Source organism: Mirounga leonina, unplaced genomic scaffold (assembly GCF_011800145.1).
Source record: "Mirounga leonina isolate KUSES-001 unplaced genomic scaffold, KU_Mleo_1.0 Mir_151, whole genome shotgun sequence".
In the NCBI taxonomy this organism is placed as follows: domain Eukaryota; kingdom Metazoa; phylum Chordata; class Mammalia; order Carnivora; family Phocidae; genus Mirounga; species Mirounga leonina.
In genome coordinates this window covers 71,843,514-71,867,529 of record NW_023270377.1, presented here as the reverse complement: position 1 = coordinate 71,867,529, position 24,016 = coordinate 71,843,514, and the positions used below count along the sequence as shown (strand labels likewise).

The 24,016-nt window shown below is 41.7% G+C and overlaps 1 protein-coding gene across 4 annotated transcripts in view; it reads right to left on the bottom strand.

Moving 5' to 3' along the window:
* ACVR1 (activin A receptor type 1) overlaps positions 1-24,016 on the bottom strand; it is a 126,727-nt gene that overhangs the window by 9,005 nt on the left and 93,706 nt on the right. For all 4 annotated transcript variants that reach the window (XM_035007986.1, XM_035007988.1, XM_035007987.1 and 1 more), the window contains 3 exons: positions 22,843-22,989; positions 16,353-16,628; positions 11,455-11,652 (listed from right to left, as the gene is read on the bottom strand). In XM_035007986.1, the coding sequence (XP_034863877.1) occupies positions 11,455-11,652; positions 16,353-16,628; positions 22,843-22,989 (621 nt within the window). The remainder of the gene's footprint in view (positions 1-11,454; positions 11,653-16,352; positions 16,629-22,842; positions 22,990-24,016) is intronic.

Genomic DNA, 24,016 nt, shown 5'->3' with positions numbered 1-24,016 from the left:
CTGGGTGTCATGGAAGCATAAGTAAGCTTTCCAGGAGCTAGGGCTTGGGCAGACATAGAAAGATCTGGAGCCTGCAAGGCAGAGAAGAGATGAGAAACACCACCAAGAGGGCACATTTGCAGGGTGGTGGGGATGAGGACAAAGACAAGGGGTTACAAATGACCCTCTCTTGTTGCAAAAAGGGGTGAGAATTCCCTGTGGCTGAAATCGGGTACACATGAGGGCAGGGAGAGCGAGAGGTCAAGGATGACTAACATGGTGTGTTGTCAGGGTAAGAAGTTACTTCTAACTGTTCCTCATTTCTTCCAGAAATCGGGGGAGTCAGGCAAAAAAGCGAACTCTTATGTCCTTTGAAGACAGCACTCAATGAACAACTGCCAAATTATGAGCCAGCAGGAAAAGTGACTAAAAATGCAAAGTACTTGGAGTGCCAGATGAGGGGTGCAACAGAGCAAAGGATGCGGGAAGCGGAGCCCTTACACAGTAGTTAGGGAAGGACTGAGTGAGCCAGGCCCTGCTTTTCCATGGAAGGTGGCTGGCGTGACTCAAAAGGCCACAAGAAAGGAATCAGAAATTATTCATAACCTACTCCCCCACAACTCTTGGCATATGCATCTGATTTCTACAATAATTTTTTTCCTGGGCATATGTCTGTTTGGAACTTTTCTATTCTCTGGTGCAAATATATCTTAACCAACCAATATCCCTCCCCTGCATTCGCTGCATGGTCCTGAGTGAACCCCTTAATTGCCAGGCCTTAGTTCCAACACCTTTAAGTACACATCACAAAGCTGAAGCACAGATCAAAGAGAGCCCTAGCGACTGCCCCAAGAACACGAAATGCCAGAGTTGCATCTTAGACCATTCTCTGGAAAGAAAGTCTTCTTCGCAATCCTCCCCCACCAAAGCCTTAGACCGGGGTACCATCTTCTCCCCTCTTTGACCGCTGTATCTGGGACGGACAGGAATGTCTGCTTCAAATACCGCCCCCCTGCTAGCCATCCACCATATCCCACTGCCCCCTGCAAAAAATCTTTAGGGGAAAAACCGAGGGAAAAGCTCATTATGTCTCCATGGGCTCAGGCTCATTCCCCCAGCACACTGCTCCACATTACCTGGGCATCAGCCATACTAGCGTGGCTTGAGGTTCTAGCTGTAGGGCACCTGTGTAATTCCCACAGTGCTTCCTTTTGCCCAGGATACCAACTGTCATCATCATCAGACTGTATTTCCCGTTCCCACCTACACGTCCGCCCAGGCTAGTCCACCTGACTGGCTCCTTTCATCTCACTTAAGATTCAGTTCATGCTTTCTGTCTTCTGAGAAGATCCTCCCACCTTGCTCCCACAGTTCCAGGCCCCTGGACAAAGTTCAGTGTCCTCCCTATATTCTGTCACCTCCCCGCACACCTCAACCATAGTCACTTAATCTGTTAAATGTTGAAGATATAAATTGTAATTTTTTTGCTCAACTGCTTCCCAGAGCCTAAAGGAATACCTAGTATATGCATACATATTACTTGAGTGAATGTTGATTATATGTCCACAATCCTTTATTCCAAACCCTTGAGGTTAGATGCGTTTGAGGAATTTGTTTACCTTTGTAAAGTATAAAAAAACCTCCAAAGGGCAACTTACGGAACTATCAGGAGAAGGAAAATCAGTTTAAAAAAATAGAGGCAGAGCTAAAAATTCAATGCAAGAAGCAACTGAAGATACAGGCTTCAATGCTAGGACCTCACACAGCTGGCAATGCCTCCATCAAATGATCTTGAGCAAGCAACATCAAGAAACTAGGATACTAGTTTTGACAATTTTGACACTATCATTAGTGGATGCACAGCATTCAAAATCTCATATGCAAGAATTTGATTAATTGAGTCCTGGTGATATGCCCATGTCCAGCTGCCAAGAGGACAAGGGAAAGTTGAATATACCTTTGAACTTATAAGTTTATAGCATTAGGCAATCACACAGGACCCAATAAGAAGGAATTCATGCTGAATATATATTACAAAGGTAATAAGAGGCACACACCCTATTTATGTGACACCCTAGCAGAGTCTGAGGGATACCCCACAACCAAACACATTTCTGTAAATATATCAACAGTGCCACTAAATGGGATAAATAAAAGCTATAAATAGATTCATGTCAATTCAGGTCAAGTCTGACTGCTAAATGAGTTCAGGTGTTCTGCCAAATAAGTTATGGAAGGTTTGGATTCTAAAGTTTGGGAATTTCTCAATCACAGATAAGGAATTATGGACCTGGCTATACCCTGAATAATCTGAAGGTAAGGTGAAGAGACATGATGGGATCTTAGAATCGTGCCGATTACATCACAGCCCTTTTTTCCTTCACAAGAAAAAAACTGAGGACCACACAGGAAAATTTACTTTGTCCAAGGTCACAGGTAATTAACAGCAAAGCTAAACGAGCATCCAATGCCCTGTTTATATTCTAGAATTCTTCCCAACAAGCCAACAGTGACATAATGAAATATGCTCCTCTCTGCATTAATCTCATGCGCAAGCTGCTCACTTCACGGTCTCTCTCCGCTGTCCTCCAACGTGGGCAGTCACCATGATACCCAGGTAACTAACAGGTGAGGAGAACGTAGTCCCTCACACCTACATCCACACTGAGAGCTACTGCTACCAGTTAACTCCTGTAGAAATTCTGAAATCTTCCAGAGACTAGAACTTTACAACGAAAGCCATTTTAGTACGAATTAGAATGGTTTATGTTTGCCTTCTGAGAGAACTATAAGATAATACAGTGTTTCCTTCCAGAGTGGCAGGTGAGAAAATTTGAAGTGGTTCATGGACAAAACCGTTTCATCTTCACAGCCAATGTCAGACTCAATGGGGAAATGCTGAGAGCTCTTCCTCCAAGATCTGAAATAAGACCAGGCTGTGCACTCTCACCACTTCTATTCGGCATAGCACTGAAGGTTCTAGCCACAGCAATCAGACAAAAACACAAGAAAAGAAATAAAAGGCATCCAAATTGGTAAGAAAGTAGTAAAACTGTCACTATTTTCAGATGACCTACCACTATACATAGAAAGCCCTAGGCTCCACCAAAAAACTATTAGAATAAAGGAATTCAGTACAGTTGCAGGATACAGAATTAATATACAGAAATCTGTTGCATTTCTATGCACTAATAATGAGAGAAATTAAGAAAACAATCCCATTTACAATTGCATCAAAATGAATAAAATATCTAGGGATAAACTTACCCAAGGAGGTAAAAGACTTGTCCTCTGAAAACTATAAAACACGGATGAAAGGAATTGAAGACGACACAAACAAATGGAAAGCTATACCATAGATTGGAAGAATTAATTCTGTGGAAACGTCCACATTACCCAAAGTGATCTACAGATTCCATACAATCCTCATCAAAATAACAGTGGCATTTTTCACAGAACTAGAACAAAAAATCCTAAAATTTGTGTGGAACCACAAAAGACTCTGAAGAGCCAAAGCAATCTTGAGAAAGAAAAAGCTGGAGGTATCACAATCCCAGATTTCAAGACATACTACAAAGCTGTAATCATCGGGGCGCCTGGGTGGCTCAGTCGGTTAAGTGTCTGCCTTCAGCTCAGGTCATGATCCCAGGGTCCTGGGATCGAGCCCCGCATCGGGCTCCCTGCTCAGCGGGGAGTCTGCTTCTCTCTCTCCCTCTGCTTGTGAGCTCTCTTTCTCAAATAAATGAATAAAATCTTTAAAAAAAAAAAAAGTTGTAATAATCAAAACAGTATGATACTGGCATAAGAGCAGACACATAGATAAATGAAACAGAACAGAGAGCCAGAAAGAAAACACACAATTATATGGTTAATTCATCAATGACAGAGGAGTCAAGAATATACCATGGGGAAAAGACATTCTCTTCAATAAATGGTGTTGGGAAAACTGGACCACTTTCTCACACCATAGACAAATTAACTCAAAATGGATTCAAGATCTAATGCAAGACCCAAAACCATAGAGCTCCTAGAAGGTAACATCGGCAGTAACCTCCTGGACATCAGCCATAACAACATTTTTCTAGATATGTCATCAGGCAACAAAAAGGAAAAATGACCGTTGGGACTATTCCAAAATAAAAAGCTTTGCAGAGTGAAGGAAACCATCAACAAAATGAAAAGGGAACCCAGTGAAAGGGGGAAGATATCTGCAAATGATATATCCAATAAGGGGTTAATATCCAAAATATATAGGACTTAGACAACAGCAAAAAATAATCTGATTAAAAATGGGCAGAAGACATGAATAGACATTTTTCCAAAAAAGATAAACAAATGGCCAACAGACACATGACAAGATGCTCAACATCACTCATCATCAGGGAAATGCAAATCAAATCCACAACAAGGTATCCCCTGACACTTGTCAGAACGACTAATATAAAAAAGACAAGAAATAACCAGTGCTGATGAGGATGTAGAGAAAAACCCTCGTGCAGGAATATAAACTGGTACAACCACTGTGGAAAACAGTATGGGTGGTCCTCAAAAAATTTAAAAGAGAAATACCATCCAATACAGTAATTCCACTACTGGGTATTTACCTGAAAGACAATGAAAATACTAATACAAAAAGATATAGGCACACCTATAATTATTGCAGCATTATTTACAATAGTCAAGATATAGAAGCAATCCACATGCCCATCGATAGATGAATGGATAAAGATAATGTGTGTGTACACACATTAACGCACATACATACATACATACACACACTATGGAATATTACTCAGCCATAAAAAAGAATGAGATTTCACCATTTGCAATAACATGGATGGATCTAGAGGGTATCATCCTAAGTGAAATAAGTCAGAGAGAAAAAGCCAAATACCATATGAATTTACTTACTATTGAATCTAAAAAACAAAACAAATGAAAAAGCAAAAAGCAGAAATGGACCCATAAATGCAAACAACAAACTGACGGTTACCAAAGGGAGGAGGTGGGGAGATGGGTAAAATGGATAAAGGAGAGGTACAAGCTTCCAGTCATGGGATGAGTAAGTCAGAGGAATGAAAGGCACGGCATAGGGAATATAGTCAGTGGTGTTGTAATAGTGTTGTGTGGTGACAGTCGCTACAGTTGTGTGAGCACAGAATAATGTATAGATTTGTTGAATCACTATGTCGTACACCTGAAACTAGTGTAACATCGTATGTCAACTAGGCCTTGAAAAACTAAGTTTGAAAAAAGCCAAGTTAAAGAAAAAGATTAGTAACAGTACAAGTACTGTTTGGATATGGAAAAAATCACAAAGGTAATATGTGTATAAATGAAGTTAGTCTCACCAGAAAGAATGCCTGTGAACTCTGTTCTCCAAGATTCAAAAAGGTATTTCCAATATTTGTATTATTTCACTAACAGTCCTAACAGAAAGACTTCAAACGTTTTTTTGTGCCGTGGCCCACATCAAATATCACTAATAGCTAAATGGATGAGGCTGCTCAATGCAGGAGGTTCTGGCCCCCTGGGTCCTGTCTCACTGCTGGAGGTTTAAGAGAATCTCAAGGCATTTCTGTAATCTAACACCACATACTTGTAGAGAAGCCCTGCCTTACCCCATGGCAAGTAGTCCTTCCTGCAGTAGGAAGGGAGTTGGAAGAACAGCTCTGTCTGTTCCCTGCTAGGTAGAGAACGTGTGTGGCATGTCCTCATCCCTCTACCCCTACAGCAATCCATGGGCATATGGAACCATGCACATCACTCAAGCCAAGACCGACTCTGTTCTCAGAGATCTGTGTTAAAATTATACAAGTAATTTCTATTATCAAGATTCTCATCAATGTAACATAGCAAATGGTTTACAGATCACTGTGTAGTCGGGCCCTCCTAAAAGTATATATTAATATCACAGTTGTCAGAGGAGAGGACAAAAAGCCTAGGAGAGGTACACAGCCATGCTCTGAGTTGAGCTATGAACAAGATGTCTCAGATTGGGCATAGTGCCAACACCCAGAGAGAGAGAGAGAGAGAGAGAGAGAGAGAGTTTCCACAAGAGTCCCAAACAGTTGGCAGGTTCAGGGGTCTCATAGGAGAGGAAGAATGTTTCACTGAATGCTGGGCTGTTACAAGGTTTAAGACCCTGATACCTGAACGGAACCCAATAAAGCTCTGCCAGGTTCAGGTTATTTTGTCATGAGGTCAGTTGACTGCCCTCCTCTGGTCTGGAGCTCTAAATCAGGGACATGAAATCCTGGGAATCAGTGGGAAAATATCCATCTTTTCCCCTCCACCTCCTTATTCCTGTCCCCAGCCGCTCAACGAAAGGCTCAACAAAACAAAACACCTGAAAGAAATTACTCGAATGAATATGAAAAAAAAAATTCCCTAATAAGATGATTCTTCTCGTTGTTCAAACTTTAATATACATTAGTGGAATAAAATCGTGAAACATGGTGGATATTAAGTTGCTAAAGAAAATAAAAGTTGTCATGGTTTCCAGACACAAGCCCACTGTGCTTAGGAACAGAAGCACATGCAGTTCCCTGGCAAGCCCGGGATTACTGAGAATAAGTTCATGTTTGACACACATGCTTTGGAAAACCTATTCTAACAAATATTTCCTAGTCCTCACCCCATAAAGGATGCAGCCTGGCCAGCAAGGATTTTTCTGAGATACATTTCAACACTGGAATCCATCCCAAAATAAACAAAGCCAGTAACAGTGAAACACGAGTGTGTCCACGCAGTCCTCTAGTGGGAAGTGAAGAGGGGAGTGAATGTAATGTCTGAGTGAAGGATTGGCATAAGGAGACGTGAAGGAAGGCCACCAGAGAATCACACACATGGCCTCCATCACTCATTTCCAGTGAACAGCAAATACCCATGGCTGGGTTACTGAACATGGACCACAGGCCAGACACACACGAGGTGCTTTACCCACATTAGCTCAGTTCATCATCAGAACTTGTTAAAGTAAATACTATTACGAGCAATAATTTTTGGGCAATGAAACTGATGTAGGTGATGGAGGCAGACAGTAACGACTGCAGAGCCTGAAATGTTAAGGCTCACACGGTACCGCCTCGGCAGGGCCAGAGGGGAGCAACACACAGCTGCACAGAGGGCACCCTTCCCAGCGGCTTCCTCGTGCAGCGCTCTGAGCCTGAGGAAAGCCCTCGCAAGGAAAGAGAGAAACATGGCACAACAAAGTACTTAGCAAGCAAACACAATGAACGAACAGGATCTATCCCATCATCTCAATGTGCTTGCCTGTCCAATCCAGACACACTGCCTTTCCAAAACTTCTAGTGTATGGATGATCGTGAAGTGTACCTGTCACATAAATGACAAAGGTATATGACATGAAATTGCAATGAAATCTACAGTAGACTGTGAGCTGCATGGAGGCGAACAGAGGCTCATGCTGCTCAGATGATGCTATGGTGAAAGATGTGCTGGAGGATGGAGGATGAAGATTATCTTACTTGGTTTTTAAATCCTTGAGCAGATGACCACAGTATTAGAACAACACACCTATCGAGTTCCTGCATGCAGAGATCCAAGCAAGGTATGACACTGCAAGCTGAGGCTCCCGAGGAGGAACGTACTACTGGGGGATGCTTGGAAGGGGTGACTCAAGGTCTTCTATCAGACCAAAGCTAAATGGCACAAGTCCACAGTGATAATATATCTATTTACCTATGCAATCCCCATGTAAGGTTCTGTCCTCACACCACACTGAACTCAGGTAGCCAGACACAAATATATCCACAGAACTATCAAAGGAGGAAAAGAAGAATATGGTCAGAGAAGTAGCAAAAATCTAGAAAGAAAGGCCAGGGCCTAGACAAAGACTCTTAAAGAAGAAACGAACCCCTCTTAAGCTTGCAAGAGAGAGTAGGTGCCACCTAAAGCATGAGAAACAAATCACAGGCATCCTGCTAGGCCAGACTGTCAACACCCTGGCGGCAGTCTACTTTCCAGCCTGGGAAGACTGACAGACCCCACTTTAACATGAGATCTCAAGAGTAAGGTCCCTGACCCAGCGGTCATGTGGGGATCACCTGCGGCCCTGTTAGAAAGGGAGGTTCTCTGTCCAGACCTCCTAAATCAGAAACTCTGGGGCAGCGGGCCCAGCATTCTGTTTCTAGATGAATCTGACACACAGTTTAAGAACCATCGATCCAGGCAAACCCCTGCCTTAAGCTGACACCCAAAATTCACCCAGAAAAGGTAAGAAAACCATTTTCCTTCCTACCAATTCCAAATTCAATGTCAAGCTAAACATAATAAGTAAATTCCAAAAGACACTACTGAGAAGTTTTCAGATGTGCAAATGGACTTAATTCTCATTTCCTGTACAGAAACAGCATGAAGTTTATTATTAGCAGCAAATAAATGTAACATTCCAATGAAAATACAAAATGCAACGTATTTTTATACTCATGGTTCACTTGAGGATCATACGGCTCCAGGAGAACTATCTGGTCATCAATTTTTATCATGGACTCAGAAACTCAAAGGATTCATAATTATAATGACCTTCCTAAGATAAGATATTCATACATTTAAATGAGGTACATTTTATATGCAATAATTTCAAAAATATATATCCTTTTAATGACAGTTCCTAAAGCTGGTAAGAAAGTGAAATAGGTACATCACACCCTGGGGTGAGCGGGATATTGTAAATTAGCACAACTCTTATGAAAAGCAATTTGGCAATATGTGTCAAGCCATAAAAACCTCCATACTCTTTGACCTATTAGGTCTACTTGTTTTCAGATTAAGAGGTAATTCCCCAAATGAAAAAGTTATATGAACAAAGGTACCTAATACAGGCCCCAAATGGAGGAGACGGGATGTCTTAAACATGAAAATGGCTCATAAAATATCACATGACCACTTAAAATAAAAACAGACTAATGTTAAAAAGACATACTCGAACAAAAAAGATGATACAGAACTGTATCTATACTATGATGATAACAAAATCAAAAACATACGGGGTGCATAGAGAAGTGGAAAGGCACACGATGTTAGAACGTAAGAGCAAATTTTCTCTTATTTTTCTTTCTACTCATTTTCGTTTTGGTGTAGTAATAACTAAAATATTAATAATAAACCTAGAAGTGTTCAATCCCACGTGCAAACCTATTTTGAGTCCAGATAAAGTGATTTCCATCTGTGCGCGTGCGCGCGCCTGTGAACAGTCATGGGAGGAGGGGGGACTAAAAAGAGAAGGGGAAAATATCAAATTAGTCACTGCCAAGGGACAGTAACTGATTTAAAAGGAGACACAACATACCCTTACCTCCCACTAACAATCCAACCACACTACAGAAGAGAAGTTCAACCCACAGAATTTTAGGAACCAGAGAGCCACCTAAATGATGACATAACAGGAAGTCAATCAATCAAACAACCAAAATAGTCTCTCTTCCTCTACTCTTCATGATTTTTTCAGCAAAAGAACATTAAACACGGAACAGATGATGCAAACTACCATTTGCTGAGCTCAATTTTAAACCGATGACTCTAATTTCAAATGGACGCCTATTAAGCACAAGTGATCTTTAAGAGCCACTTGGGTTTATGCCTGTGACACAGGGAACGCGTTTGCAACATGAATTCTTACAAAGCCCAAATCCCACATTTCTGCCAAGCTCAGCTTTCATCATGCAGGCCTGCTGGGAGCTGCTCCAGCCCAGCCGCCGCTGGCTGGCTACCATCCTGGCCCTGGGATAGTAGTACTCTCTTCACTGGGGGCAAGTTCCCCAGTGCATGGTTTAGTATGATGCCAATCCTTCTCTAAATTGTTTGCTAAAATAAACAAATTAAAATTAGATTTTCAGATCCAAGATGCTCAAGGATTATTGGGGAGGGGGTGAGCAAATGAAGTCGATGTGCAATTCCAGGCAAAGTTCAGAACTTCATAAATCAGCAAAACAATCTCTCTGTTGCAGATAATTCTCAAGGCACTTGATGGCACAAAATGCCAGTCGGTAAGCTCCCAGCGATTGAGAAACAATTACCAAGAAAATGTTCATGACTCCATCAGAAGAACGAAAAGAAAAAGAAAATTAAAAGAACGGTCAGGTAGCAATGCATGTTATGTTTATGCTTAATCTGAAACATTGCTTTTCACAGACCCGCTAAGGGTCTCAAAGCCAGATGCATGGTGCTGTTAGAGGAGAAAAAAAAAAAAAGGAAAGGAAAAGCAGCAGCTACCATGAAGACGTGCCAATTCGAATTACTGCACATGAAAACTAGGGTAAATTACCCTGATGCCACTTTCCTCAAAGAACTTCCTATTTTCTGGTTATGTTGTTCAGGAAAATTATGATTGCCCCAAGAATCTCAATCCTTGCGAATTCACACATTATGTCTTTCATACTTCAAATCCAGGATTCCAAGGAGTTTTAGGAGGGGAAAGGATCCTTTGAAAATAAATATTAATCTAAATATACGGCACTTTCCTGTTTTTCTGGAACAATTTCAGACATGTCCTCTGAAAGAAGACTTCCAGTTGAGAAGACAGAAGTTTATTTAGGTGATTCAAGAGTCAACCATAAAATCCACTTTGTGGGGAGATGGGGCATATGCAATTTAAAAGAGCACACATAGGGCTTTCAGAATACAATGTACTTCCAGTAAAGTTCAACAATGTATTTGTGGCTAATCTGGATACATGAAAGACAAGAATAAGTTAAGAGTTTATTGTAGGGGTCACAGGTTAAAAATGACCGACATATGCTCCTGTAACTACGAAGACAAGACCATTTCATACAACTTACTCTAAAGAGGACGAGCATTAGCCTCCTACTCAGGGCTTCCTGAATCTGAATTTCACTAATTCAGAAGGTACAGCCTTACTTCTTACAAAGAGGTGAATTCTGAGTGTACAACCTGAGCCTTTTCTCAATAACCCAAATTTCAGAAGTAAAAATATCTAAAATAGCAGGATTCACCCTCAGATTTACTGGAGCATTCTTCTCATGCTAAATCCCACTTGTGAGAAGAACAAAGGAGGAGAGAGGGTGGGAAGAAAGGCAGAATAGGAAGATGGAGAAAGGAAGGAATGAAATATGGACCAATCAAAAGAAGAGCCAAAAAATAACTAGTCTCTTCCAGAAATATTCTTTTCTTTTTTATTTTTTTTAGAGTTAGGCAGCGTTTATTGGGGGCTTATACTCAAGCACCAGGGGGGCAGTGCCAGGACCAGATGTCTCAGCCCGAAATATTCTTCTTTTCAACCCTCATTTCCTCTTGTGTAGCTAAAATATAATGACACTGCATTCCACCTACTAGCCATAAATCAAATATAGATGCTGATAGCTTGATGTATGATTCAAGGAATAAGTATGATTCATGGGACAATGTGGACTTAAATATTTCCTTTGCCCTTTTAAAGACAGTAGAATCAAGAGGACTCGGGAAGGACATTGCTACATTAGATCAAATACTTACCATTGCTCACCATACGCCTGGCCACTTCCCACAAGACAAGTCCAAAGGCCCAAATGTCAACTCTCTTGTAAGAATCGAAACAATCCACCTGGATGGTTTCATCTAGAACTTCAGGGGCCATGTAGCGTTTGGTGCCCACACGGGGGTTGTTCCCCACATCCAGCTGATTAGTACTCTGGGAATGCATGACTGCCAGGCCTGAAAGGAAGAAGACAACAGGGTGGGTCAGTTTACTTCCTTTTCACAGAGGGTTGCTGAAGCATTTTCGAACTGACCCCAATCAGATGCGCCCTCTCGTGGTATTTCTGGTCACTGCTGCACTATACCCAGAGTAATTAATCTCTGGAATACTTTGGAGAGAGGACTTCTGTGACAAGAGAAAAAAGAACGAAGACCGGAAACAGTCAGAAGTTCTGAGGTTAACACCTGAACCTCTGAAACAAAAAGATCTGGATGAATAATAAACCAATGCACCAAACCACCAAGAGGCCAATATTTTCAAGTCCACAGGAAAATAGGCTCACAGGTTAAGTGGGAGCCTCCAAGGGCCTTAAAAGTAAAGCTCTCATGTTCCACCACAGCTCCCAGCAGTGTGCAAGCACAAATTTCCGACGGTGTGAGGCAGAGAACTTGAGGTAATGTATCACTACCTAAAGGGCGGGCTTCCATAGGCACTGCTCCATCCCTTTACGAAGAGCTGCTCATCTGAGACGTAGTGACGCTGACCAAACCCACAGCCCTTTCTCTATCGTCATGCATGCAGACAGCACTCAGCTAGACCTCGATTCAAAGCACAACTCTCACGCTAAATGGCTTTCAAGCACTTTCTTAAACCATGACTCATTTCAGAATTCCTCAATTAGAGAGCCCTGGCATTCCTCGCCAACCAGGAGGGTTAAGCAGATACATGCATGATTCATTTGAGAATGAAATTACTTTTTGATGTATATGCTGACCAACTCACAATGATTCCTTTAACACTCAAAATAATGAAAAGTGCCAAATTGGAACAAGAGGCCTCTGTAAACCTCTGCAACCCAATGATCCCTTGGGGATCCCTCAAGCCTTCTGTGGAGAATGCTTCTCCTCCCACTCCATGGCTTTGAATGTGTGGGATGATGACTCTTTCTCATGCCAGGGAGATGGCACCTGGTAGCGCACCCTTAATAATTAGCAGAGAAATCAGCAACTGCATTCACTACACCAGACTGGTTCCTCTTTCCCTGATTCTTCTAATCAACCCCAAGATTCTATAGCCACGGTGAACATCTCCCGAAACATATACACTTCTCTACCATTTCCAGAACCAAAGAGTTAAAAATAACAGAACATGAAAAGGTGCAGTTTAAATAGATCACGGCAATGCTAGCAGTGGTGGTTTAAAAATATGTCTGCAAGTTCTTTGAAACGTCTCCCTTCAGGAGGCGAAGCTCAATTCCCCATGCCTTGACCATGGCCTGGACAGTCACACAGAACATGGCAGAAGCGAGTGAAGATCTTCAAAATTAGGACATAAACGGCAACATGGCTTCCTCTCCGCTCTCAGTTCTCTCGTGTTTTGAGGACACTCACTCACGCAGCCCCGTGGAGAGGTCCCCCAGACCAGGGACCGAAGCCTCCTGCCAACAGCCACATGACTAGAGCCATCCTGGGAGTTCCTCCAGCCCCCACGAAGCCTTCAGGCACTTGCAGCCCTCATCGACAGCTTGACTGTGTAAGCCCTACAAGATCCTGAGCCAGAACCAGACAGCTAAGTCATCCCAAGATTGCTGACTCTCAGATGACTGTGGGAGATAACAATTTGTGTTATTTTAAGCTGCTAAGTTTTAGAGGCAATGTGTTACCCAGTAATAGGTAATTATCATGCTACCTAAAGAGACAAAACAACCAAATGCAATGTGTAAACCTTGGCTGAATTCTTGTTTGAGAAAACTAAAAAAATCTGAAAATGGACATTAAATGATATTAAAGAATTATCAGTAACTTTAGGTGCGATGAACTGATTATGCAGGAGATATATACTGAAGTATTTAGGAATAGAGTGTTGTGATGTCTGTAACTTATTTTCAAGTGTACGAGTAAAGACATAGGTACAGCTACATATAAAGCAAATATGGCAAAACTAACAATTGTTGAATCTAGGTGTTGTGCATATGATCATTATACTTACTCTTCTTTCAGCCTTTCTGTATGTTTGAATTTTTTATAATAAAAAGTTAGAAAAATAAATAGAATACTGGTATTTTTGCAGTATCAATAATGGAACATGATTTCTAATGAGTGATCCTTAATTTGTGGGTATAAAGTGAAAAATTACACACAAATGATAATCTCATGGGAGCGGTCTTCTGTACCAAGGAACTATTCCCTGAATGGTTAACACCTTAACACAGATTTTTGTACAAATCCATGTATCTAATTGGAAGGCTACAGGCCAAAAGAAAGAAAAACGAGTAACTAATTAGTTGGGACTTACTGAAAAACAACTCTGACTCCCTATCAAGTCCCACAACCAAAGCCAACATTTCCCATCTCCCCTAGACCACTGGACTATAATAGCAGCAACCATCTGAATGCTTATTATTTGCCAAGCAAGTATAATAATTTCTGAATTTTATTAAGAACCATGTGAGGTAGGGGCGCCTGGGTGGCTCAGTTGGTTAAGCGACTTGCCTTCGGCTCAGGTCATGATCCTGGAGTCCCGGGATCGAGTCCCGCATCGGGCTCCCTGCTCAGCAGGGAGTCTGCTTCTCCCTCTGACCCTCCCCCCTCTCATGCTCTCTGTCTCTCATTCTCTCTCTCGCAAATAAATAAAATCTTAAAAAAAAAAAAAAAAGAACCATGTGAGGTACATAATAATTGATTTTGAGTGACATGAATAATACTTGGACACAACGTTATGAACATTTGAAACAATACCGAAGGTACAGTGCACAGTGTCAAACACTAAAGTGCTCCTTGCCCCCCAGTCGAGTATAAGCCAGTCCTGCACTTTGGGCAGGTAAATTGATAGATTAAAATATCTGCATAGATATATGGGGTGATAACTGGGAAAGTCAGGATTCAAGTCCAAATCATCCTGCTCCAAAAGCCAGGGCATGGCCACAAAAGTCCTCTACACCACAACTAAAACTGCCCACAAAAAACTTCAGAGCCATACCCTTTCAATGCTATCCTAAATATTTTTCTTCTCACACTTGCAAAACACTGTAAAATAATTCTCAGCATGAATGCAAAGACTTTAAAGAAATTCAAAAGAAATACATTTTCCGGACATGTAACATCTTTGTGTTTAAAAATAAGAATAGGGGCGCCTGGGTGGCTCAGTCGGTTAAGCGGCTGCCTTCGGCTCGGGTCATGATCCTGGGGTCCTGGGATCGAGCCCCACGTCGGGCTCCCTGCTCTGCGGGAAGCCTGCTTCTCCCTCTCCTTCTGCCTGCCACTCTGCCTACTTGTGCTCTCTCTCTCTCTCTGTGTCAAATAAATAAATAAAATCTTAAAAAAGAAAAAAAAGAATATTATCATTTATATACAAGAGTTAATACTGTCCAAACCTTTATCAGCCTCACAATAACTACAATGATATGAATATAATATAAACCACTCTCTGCCTGCCACTCTGCCTACTTGTGCTCTCTCTCTGTCAAATAAATAAATAAAATCTTAAAAAAGAAAAAAAAATTATCATTTATATACAAGAGTTAATACTGTCCAAACCTTCATCAGCCTCACAATAACTACAATGATATGAATATAATATAAACCATTTTTTAATCAAATAGAGTGAGAACTCTCCGTAGTCCACTGAAATGGATAACCAATACAACTGAATACAATTCAGTTCTCATTAGCGTAATTATTCAGCCAGTACCCAAGTTGAATATGGTTTTATATACAGTGTCACTATAAATGAAAATAATCTTATTTATAATGCAATTAAAGCTACACTGAGCATTACCCTAACACCATAGGAATGAGATATCCCAGCAGGGCAAATTGTGAATTGGTTCAGGAATTTTTTTCCTCTTTCTTGACTGATAATTTTGCCATGGTTACAGAAAAACAACTTTAGAAGCCATTTTTAAGATGAACTCATTCCATAGGTTGGTTCTTTTTTTTTTTAAGATTTATTTATTTATTTATTTGGGGGAGAGAGAGAGAGAGTGAGCGGAAGGGAGAGGGAGAAAGAATCGCAAGCAGACTCCACACTGCACGTGGAGCCTGGCGCAGAGCTCAATCTCACGACCCTGTGATCATGACCTGAGCCAAAACCAAGAGTCAGACACTTAACCAACTGAGCCACTTAGGTGCCCCTCATTCCATAGGTTATTTAACTGTGTACCTACTTTATGTAAAGGTTTGAGAAATCAGAATGCTACAGACTATTGGTTGCCTCTGAGGGTGGGCTGGTCAGGAATTGACTGAACGAGCATTTTACCTGAAGTCACCTTCCAAGGTAACGCAAAGGTCTGAATTTCAATAGAGATTTGGATTTTATAGCATTCGTCCAAACTCTGAGAATGTATTACTTAAGATTTGTTTACCCGGAGAGAAAAAAGTCAACAAATAATAGACTCCGGTGCACGACACAGTGGTATACATGCTGAAGTCTTTAGAAGAAAGGGCTCTTTTGTCTGCAGTTCACTTGGGAATGTATCAATAATTAAAGATGGACTGATGAGTGGGGAGGCATGGATATGTGACAACAGTAAAATGTTGATGGAGGAATCTAGGTAGTGGGTATACAGCTGTTCACTGGGACGTTCTTTTGATTTGCCTGCATGCTTGAAAGTCTTCATAACAAGATGTTAGGGGAGGGGGCATGGATGCGACCTAGCTAAACGATGGAATACAACAAAAGTAAAAACTGTAATTAAAAAATATTTTTAAAACTTTACCCAAATCTGCTATGCAACACTGTCCATTCTTCTTAACCAGGATGTTTTTGCTCTTTAAATCTCGATGAGCAATGGCTGGCTTCCCTTGGGTCCCAAATATCTCTATGTGCAAATGTGCAAGACCACTAGCTATGGATAGCACTATTCGCAGGCAGCTAACAGTATCCAGAGTAGTGAGCTGAAGATAGTCGTACAACGATCCCATTTCATGATAATGTGTGATTAACCACAACTGGGTACTGGAGTGTCTTGATGTCATGTCTGAAGCAATAAAACCTGGAGGGAGCAAGAACAAAATTAGCAGACATGTAAGAATTTCACATTATAACTTTTAGTATACAGAAACAGTAACCCATATAATAGATACCACCTGTAACAAAAAATAATTAAACTAACCAACTACCATGAAAGGAGGTTTACAGAGGCATCAACAGAAAAACCTAGTACTCTTAATACTACCATAAAAAGGTACTTCTAGTGAATAGGAAATGTCCATATTCATTTTCATTATAAATAATCCTTTAAAAAGATTTTACATTATGTTACGATTCAGATAGGAATAGTATCTTTGCATTTATCCGTAATGATAGTATTAAACTCTTTATCATGTTCATATTCCAAGCGCAGATTATTCATCAGCCACCCAAAAAGAATAAAAAACACAGAATCTAAACATAGAATCTAAACATAAAAAGAAACTAGAATCTAAAACATAGAATCTAGTTCTAGTATTGACTCTGCCTGTGATTTGCTGTATAATACTGGGCAACTCATTTAGGTTCTCTGGATTATCTCTGTTCAGATGTAAGATAAAGGGGTAAGTTTATATTAAATGATTGACTACTCATCAAATAAAAAAGAAAGCAAATATAATAAGCATCTATGATGCTCTTTGTCAGTCACATAAGAAAACCAAGATGATAGTGTTTGTTGGCTAGAAAAGAAGACAGATATAGGAAAGAAAAATTACAATATCATGTAAGGAATATAATGAAAAGTACTGTTAGATCTGCAAAGGGCAACATGAGTCCAGAATAGGGAATCCTAGTAATTCAGACGAGATGTTACAACAGGCTTCCATCGAGAAGTGATAACTGAAGCGGTCTTGAAAAGAAGTGAGATTTGACATGCCAATAAGGAGGTAGGAAGAGAATTTTCTAGACATTGTGAGGGGACCCTTGAGCAAACTGAATAAACTCTATGAAATAAATTGTGATGTATGTCTTGCCTTTCCTGCTACAGACATGCTTTCCACCCACTCACTAGCGCATTCTCTCTCCATATATGTAAACTATACACACACACACACACACACCCCTAATGGACACACTTACAAGCACTGACATCTGGGACTTATAAATAAAAGAATTTTAAGAAGAATATTAAAAAAAAGACAGATGTGGCTTGAGGCAGGACTAAAGGACTTGTAAAAGGATGCGGGAAAATGGACACACGCAGAACATGCCTCACACTTACACAGAGCGTGATATAAAGTTTATGCTGCTTTCATATATATTTTCTCATTGGATTTTTCTCAATACACCAGGAACACAGATATCATTATACTCAGTTTATAAATAATGAAACTGCTGCTAGGAGATGCCAAATTACGCATCTATTAAGTTGTCACGGACCCCAAGTTTGGTGCTAGCCATCTGGGCACACCACAGCTTGTACAAGAAACTCTGGGAACAAAGAAAGGTCCCCTATTTGACCGTCACCATCATCAAGAACAGAAGCAGCTAAGTAGCTACTGGGACGAACAAGGAGCCAGGCTCAATACTTCTACACACTCTGCACGTAATCCTCCAATACTCATACAGGAAAGAGGCAGAGGGGAGCACTGACATTAAGGCTAGTAATGCTCCCCGACAGCCTGGCTCTAGAACTTGTACTCTTACCCACTACGCCATACTGCCCCCAAACAGGCGGACTTCTACTCAGAGAGAGACAACGTGACACGTGTACCCATGCGCATCTGTGACGTGAACAAAGTAACGTCTCCACACTTGATCCCCTACCTCTCTCTCCCCTGCCCTCCGAGCCAGTTCCCACGGGCAGCCTCAGACTCTCATTCTTTCCCTCCATCCCGTCTGTGTCTGTGGCCCCACAGCGATTTCTCTTGGAGCCCTACACCGGCCGTAATACGAATAGTCAAAATGTGTACTCAGATATTAGTTATTCTCACTAAAGAAAATGTTTCTAGGGACGCCTGGGTGGCTCAGTCGGTTGGGCGTCTGCCTTCGGCTCAGGTCATGATCCCAGGGTCCTGGGATCGAGTCCCGCATCGGGCTCCCTGCTCCGCAGGGAGCCTGCTTCTCCCTCTGCCTCTGTCTCTCTCTCTCTCTGTCTCTCATGAATAAATAAATAAAATCTTTATAAAAAAAAAAAGAAAATGTTTCTACTTTATCATTCTAAACCAAATGATATTAATCGTTAATGACTTTCAAAAATAAAAATCCTAAACTGTAAGTACCCCTTAAAAGAAATCAAATTACTGTTGTGTATTTACGTAGCCTCTACTGATTTTTCTGCCCAAGGGAGAGCAGCCTCTGATTACATACATACATACATAAATAACAAATAAATACTTATTCTCTCACCTGCCCTAAGTCCCTTAGGTCTTAGAGAAGGATTTTTGTCTGTCCCGTTAATTATGCTCCAGACCTTCTGGAAAAATGACTTTTTAATAGGCAGGACTTTTTTTTTTTTTTTTTTTTAACTGTTTATCTCCCAAGGGTGAATCACTGAACTACATTTGTTTCAAAATGCAAGAGCATTTTTATGGAATTTTTGCATTTTCCGTCAGAGCACTCTACTGTTAGTGAAGGCTGAACAGGTCCTTATAAGTTGGAACACTGGACGCAGCCACTGGACGTGTTCATAACGGGGAGAGAAAGTGATTAGAGCAAAAGCCTCTTATTTAACAGCCCAAGTCATCCTCCCAGGCTCCCCAGGAAGGAAAATAAAACCCAAAATCTTAAGTGAGGTCATCCGTGGCCCTTGTGAGCCTCGCCCTGGCGACTCTCCCAGGAGCCAGGCACCGGGCAGCTATGACAGCTGAGGACTGAGGCCACCACACAGTGGGGCACGGGGGCTGCAGAGCGCTGGGCCCCAAGACTGGCTCCACCATTCCCAAGCTGCGTGACTCACACAAGTCATTTAAAATCTCCACCTCGGTTTCCTCATTCATAAGATAAGGACAACGACATCAGCAACCTCACAGGGGTACTGTGAGAATAGAAGAGTTAATTATAGGTGCAGCGCTTCATAGGATACCTAACACAGGAAGTATCAAGAATAGCTGGTTACTATTACATTTCAGAATAGCTCAGGGTTCAATTAAAGCCGCAGCAATTCTGCAACGTAGTATCTTCTGTGGGTAACTTTCCTTTACTTCCACTTGCTCTAAGGAAAGTCTGATTAACTGGTGAGGCGGTGCCTCTTCAGAGTGCGGAGCGGTTCTAGAGACGGCGGGCGGTTAACAGCTGCACAATGTGAATGTACCCATGTTACCGAACTCTCCCCTTAATAGGACTATAACGGTAAGCTTCATATTTTACTATCATTTTTTTAAAAAGCATGTGAGACGAGACTTTGGAGTAAAATTCTCACATTAATTCAACTCTCTTGGTCTTAGTAATGAGGGAAAGGATGCCAAGAAACATATAACCTTGGCCCAAAGTCACACAGTGGGCCTGTTGGAGGTGCTGAGAGTAGAAACCAGCATCTCCAGCCCCCCGACCACTGTTCCTGCCATCACCCAGCACACCCTCCCGCTACCCTCTTGTCTGTGGACTTCTATACCAGACAGAGCAGAAGGAAGAGTTGAAAGCCAAATCTAGTCATTTGAAAGATACTGTTATAGGGGGATAAACAATGAGGGCCCAGAGTTTTATATGTATGCATATATGTGTAAATGTGTGTGTGTGATGTATCTATTTTGAGGGGCTAGAGTTAGCAATACTCCAGGGGGGGAGGGAAATCATGATCCAAAATTTGATACAAGATGCTCCTTTGACAGAAAAGGAAAAGATCACAGAAAACCTTAAAGCCTCTATATCCAGAAAACTGGTAAAGCAAGGAAAGAACTTCAACCAAGTTGAGACCCCGCCCTCAAAAAAACAGAAACAAAAACAAACCAGTTCATTTCTATGAGCTTTCTTCAAGCCAAAAGAACTACACAGTAAAATCAGTCCATACAGCTTTAAGTATGATGAGGCTACGCAGAAAGACCTCATCAGTAGAGAATTTCCCTGGCTCATCAGGTAATAAGAAATGAACAATGTTTTGCCCTATGTGGTCACACTAAGGGAACCTCACCTCTCACATGAATCATATTGCGAAGGTGACTTTCAAATTTCTCTTATGATTAAATCCAATTTAATAAGTATTTACCGAGCACATAGCATGTGCAAGTACTGTCCTGAGTACTGCATGTGAAGGCAAAAACAATGGAAGTGATCCTTGTCCTCAGTGTACAGTGGAATGGTATCACAGTTCATTTAACTCAAGGGCACTGATAAAGTGACTATTTGCATAGCCCAGCAATATCTAGGGCATTTTGCTCAATGAACCTGTGAGCCCATGGGAACGAGAAGGGGTGCCTGAACATGCCCTTCCTTTAATGAATCTCAGATCCCACATACTTCTTAGAGTATGTGCACCCGCCCATTAAGAGTCATTCCACTGTTAAAAAAATGTACTTCCTGCACATCCCAGCTTCTAACGCAACTGACTCTTTATCTGTGGCTCAACCTGTCTGTCCCAGTATCAGAGGGAAAAGTGGGACATTTGAACGTAATTTTGACTGTGGATGAATCTTCACCTCATACTCTCATTATCGAATCACAATTCCACTAGTTAACTACCACATAAAGTACAGACCTGTGGTTAAGAGACACACTGCCCAGTGTGACTCTCAGCTCCACGATTTGACCTGATGAGTGATGCTAACCTCCCACCTTGGTCACCTCATCAGTTAAAACTAGAAAAACAAGAGTACCTACCCCCTTATGACTGTGGGGAAGCTGAAAGGAGAAAATGCACATGACGTACTTCAAGCAGTGATTCCTGCACAGTAACGATCGTCGCTGTTACACATACGCATCTAACTGTGCCACAAGCTTGTGTGCGATCAGTTACAGCACAGCTGCAAAGTGAGGGGGTGCATAAATCCACTGGGAGAAACTGGAAGGGAACTGAGACACTGTGATAGAAGGAGGGGTGGTTGGAGTGTGGGGTGGGGATCATGCGTGATCAAGACCACGAACAACGGCACAGACACTTGAATGTGCATGGCGATCCCAAAAAGTGGCAAATATCCAAAGTGGCTGCCATCTGGGGATATTCGTAGAGAAAATCTGAGACTCCTTGGGACCCCAACAAATAAGGAGTCTGGAATGCCAGGCCCAGAAGGCACAAATGTTAGGCAGTGGAGGAGTCGTCAGAAACACTTGGAGGAGGATCTCAGCTACCCAGTGAAAGATAACTCAGGGTGGCAAGATGGACTGGAGATGGGAGACCACCAGCAACGATATGAGCAAGGAGGACTGGGTGACAGCAAGGGCCCCACAGGTAAGGCAAGGGGAGAAGACAACCGCAGAAACACACAACTCTAAGATGGAACACACCGCCGTGCTTTAGACAACTGTCGAACTGTTCTTGGCAGACAACCTAACTCAGGTGTAATACTAAATTGGCAGTAACAGAATAGAAATAAATTCTGGCAATGACCTTCTGATGAGCCAAATCTCCTCCAATAGCCATGAAGTGGCCAACACTATCCTGTAGAGTCAATTTCTCTATAAACTTTATATCCACTATTAAAGAGGCACTCTGGGCAGCATTCATCATACATGTATTAGTATAAACACATTGAGAGAAACTTTCCAAAACCACACAAGTCAAAGGGAACAAGGACATTCTCATCCCTTATACCTCCACAGCAGTATTTCAATGGACTCTTCACAGATTTCACAAATGGTTCTAAGCTTTAGTTCCCAAATTAAAATGGATGCTAAATCCCTCTGTAAATCTGGGCTTTAAAAACCATGCCTAGTTTGAGGGAACGTGCATTTAATTACGATGTCCCTGGGAGCTGTGAATCTCTAGGAAATCGTCCAAAGAGCTTTCTTAGTTTGATTCAATAAATATTCAAAAAGGGTGCGGTAAGTAGAACAACGGATGAAGCCTTGAAGTGAACAATATGGGGTAAATTCTTGTTGCTTAAATAACAACCTACAGAATAAGAATTAGCAATAATGATTTCATTTTCATCATCCAGAGAATCTTCAAACTCAGCTTCTTTGCAGATTTCAACAAGAAATTAGTGTTAAAAGAAAATTAAACATGACATAAATGCCGATGATTCCTATTATCACTTTTCAGGGGAGACTTGCAAATTCACATACACCAAATCGGAGAGGGCAAAGGTAGGCAATTATTTCTTTCTAGATAAAATTAATGAGGTGATTATCTTTGTACTTACCCAAAATATTTTCATGCCTCAGCATCACAGTGTTGTACAATTCTGTTTCCCTGAACCATGACTTCTCATCCCGGGAGGAGAAGATCTTCACAGCGACGTTCTCCCCTTGCCAACTGCCCCTCCACACCTCACCATACCTGCCTTTCCCTGGGGAGAGCAACACAGAGGTGACATGGGAGGGAGCCAATACATTTCTTGCCTGCAACTCTTACCCCCTCCCTTTGTGTACCTGAAAAAACTTAATCTGGGGATCTAAATACCACAACCTTTCGCCTGTGAAGCCATACAAAAGTAAGATGGAACCTGCCCCTCCAGCCACCCACTGCCATAGCAAATCCAACACCCCCAGTATCAACATTGTACAATTAGCTGCTAATTACAAGGTTTACAGTTAAATTCCTCTATCAAAAGGTATGAAACATATATGGTTTTTAAAAGCACACGGAAGTTATTAAAACTAACAAAATGGTACAGAGTATTCGATTCCAATGTGCTAAAAGCCAAAAAAAAAAAAAAAGCACATGTGGCTAAACTGAATAGCTGACTGGATTTCCTTCCCCTCATACGAGGTCAACGCGGACATTTTCATGGGAGTCCAAATTTGCGAACTTACATATGCATTTATGTTTTTCATAAGGGAGACGATTAAGTTTGAGATCTGTGTTCTGAAGGATCCAAAAAAATACACACACCACACACACACATACACACACACACACAAAACAATGCTGTGGAGGAGACCGACAAGCAGCCACTACCTTCCCTAAAGGATTTCTTGGCAGCGGATCTATTTCAAAAGAGGATTTGCAGAGTCTTAAAACACATAATCCCAGAACAGTTCTGATTCCTGACACTGGTCATGGGTATTTGCTTGTCAGACAGCCCCTGGGATGCCAGAAGTGGGCCACACTGAAAGGGCCCCTTGGAGAAAGCATTTCCCAGATCTCGGTGACTCTAGTTTGTGATCAGCTCTGTGGGGTGCATGTCCCCTCCTGCAGCAGCAACACCACTGTCAGCCTGTCAGTGACATGCTCCCTCCTCCGTTCTTCTCCTTCACTACAGGTAGGGGGGATCAGGGAGGCTGGGAGGAGCAGGTAATTACCACAAGACTACGGGGATCAACACGGGGTATAATCAGGGTGAAGACGCACGCGGCGCCTAGATAACGATGCAG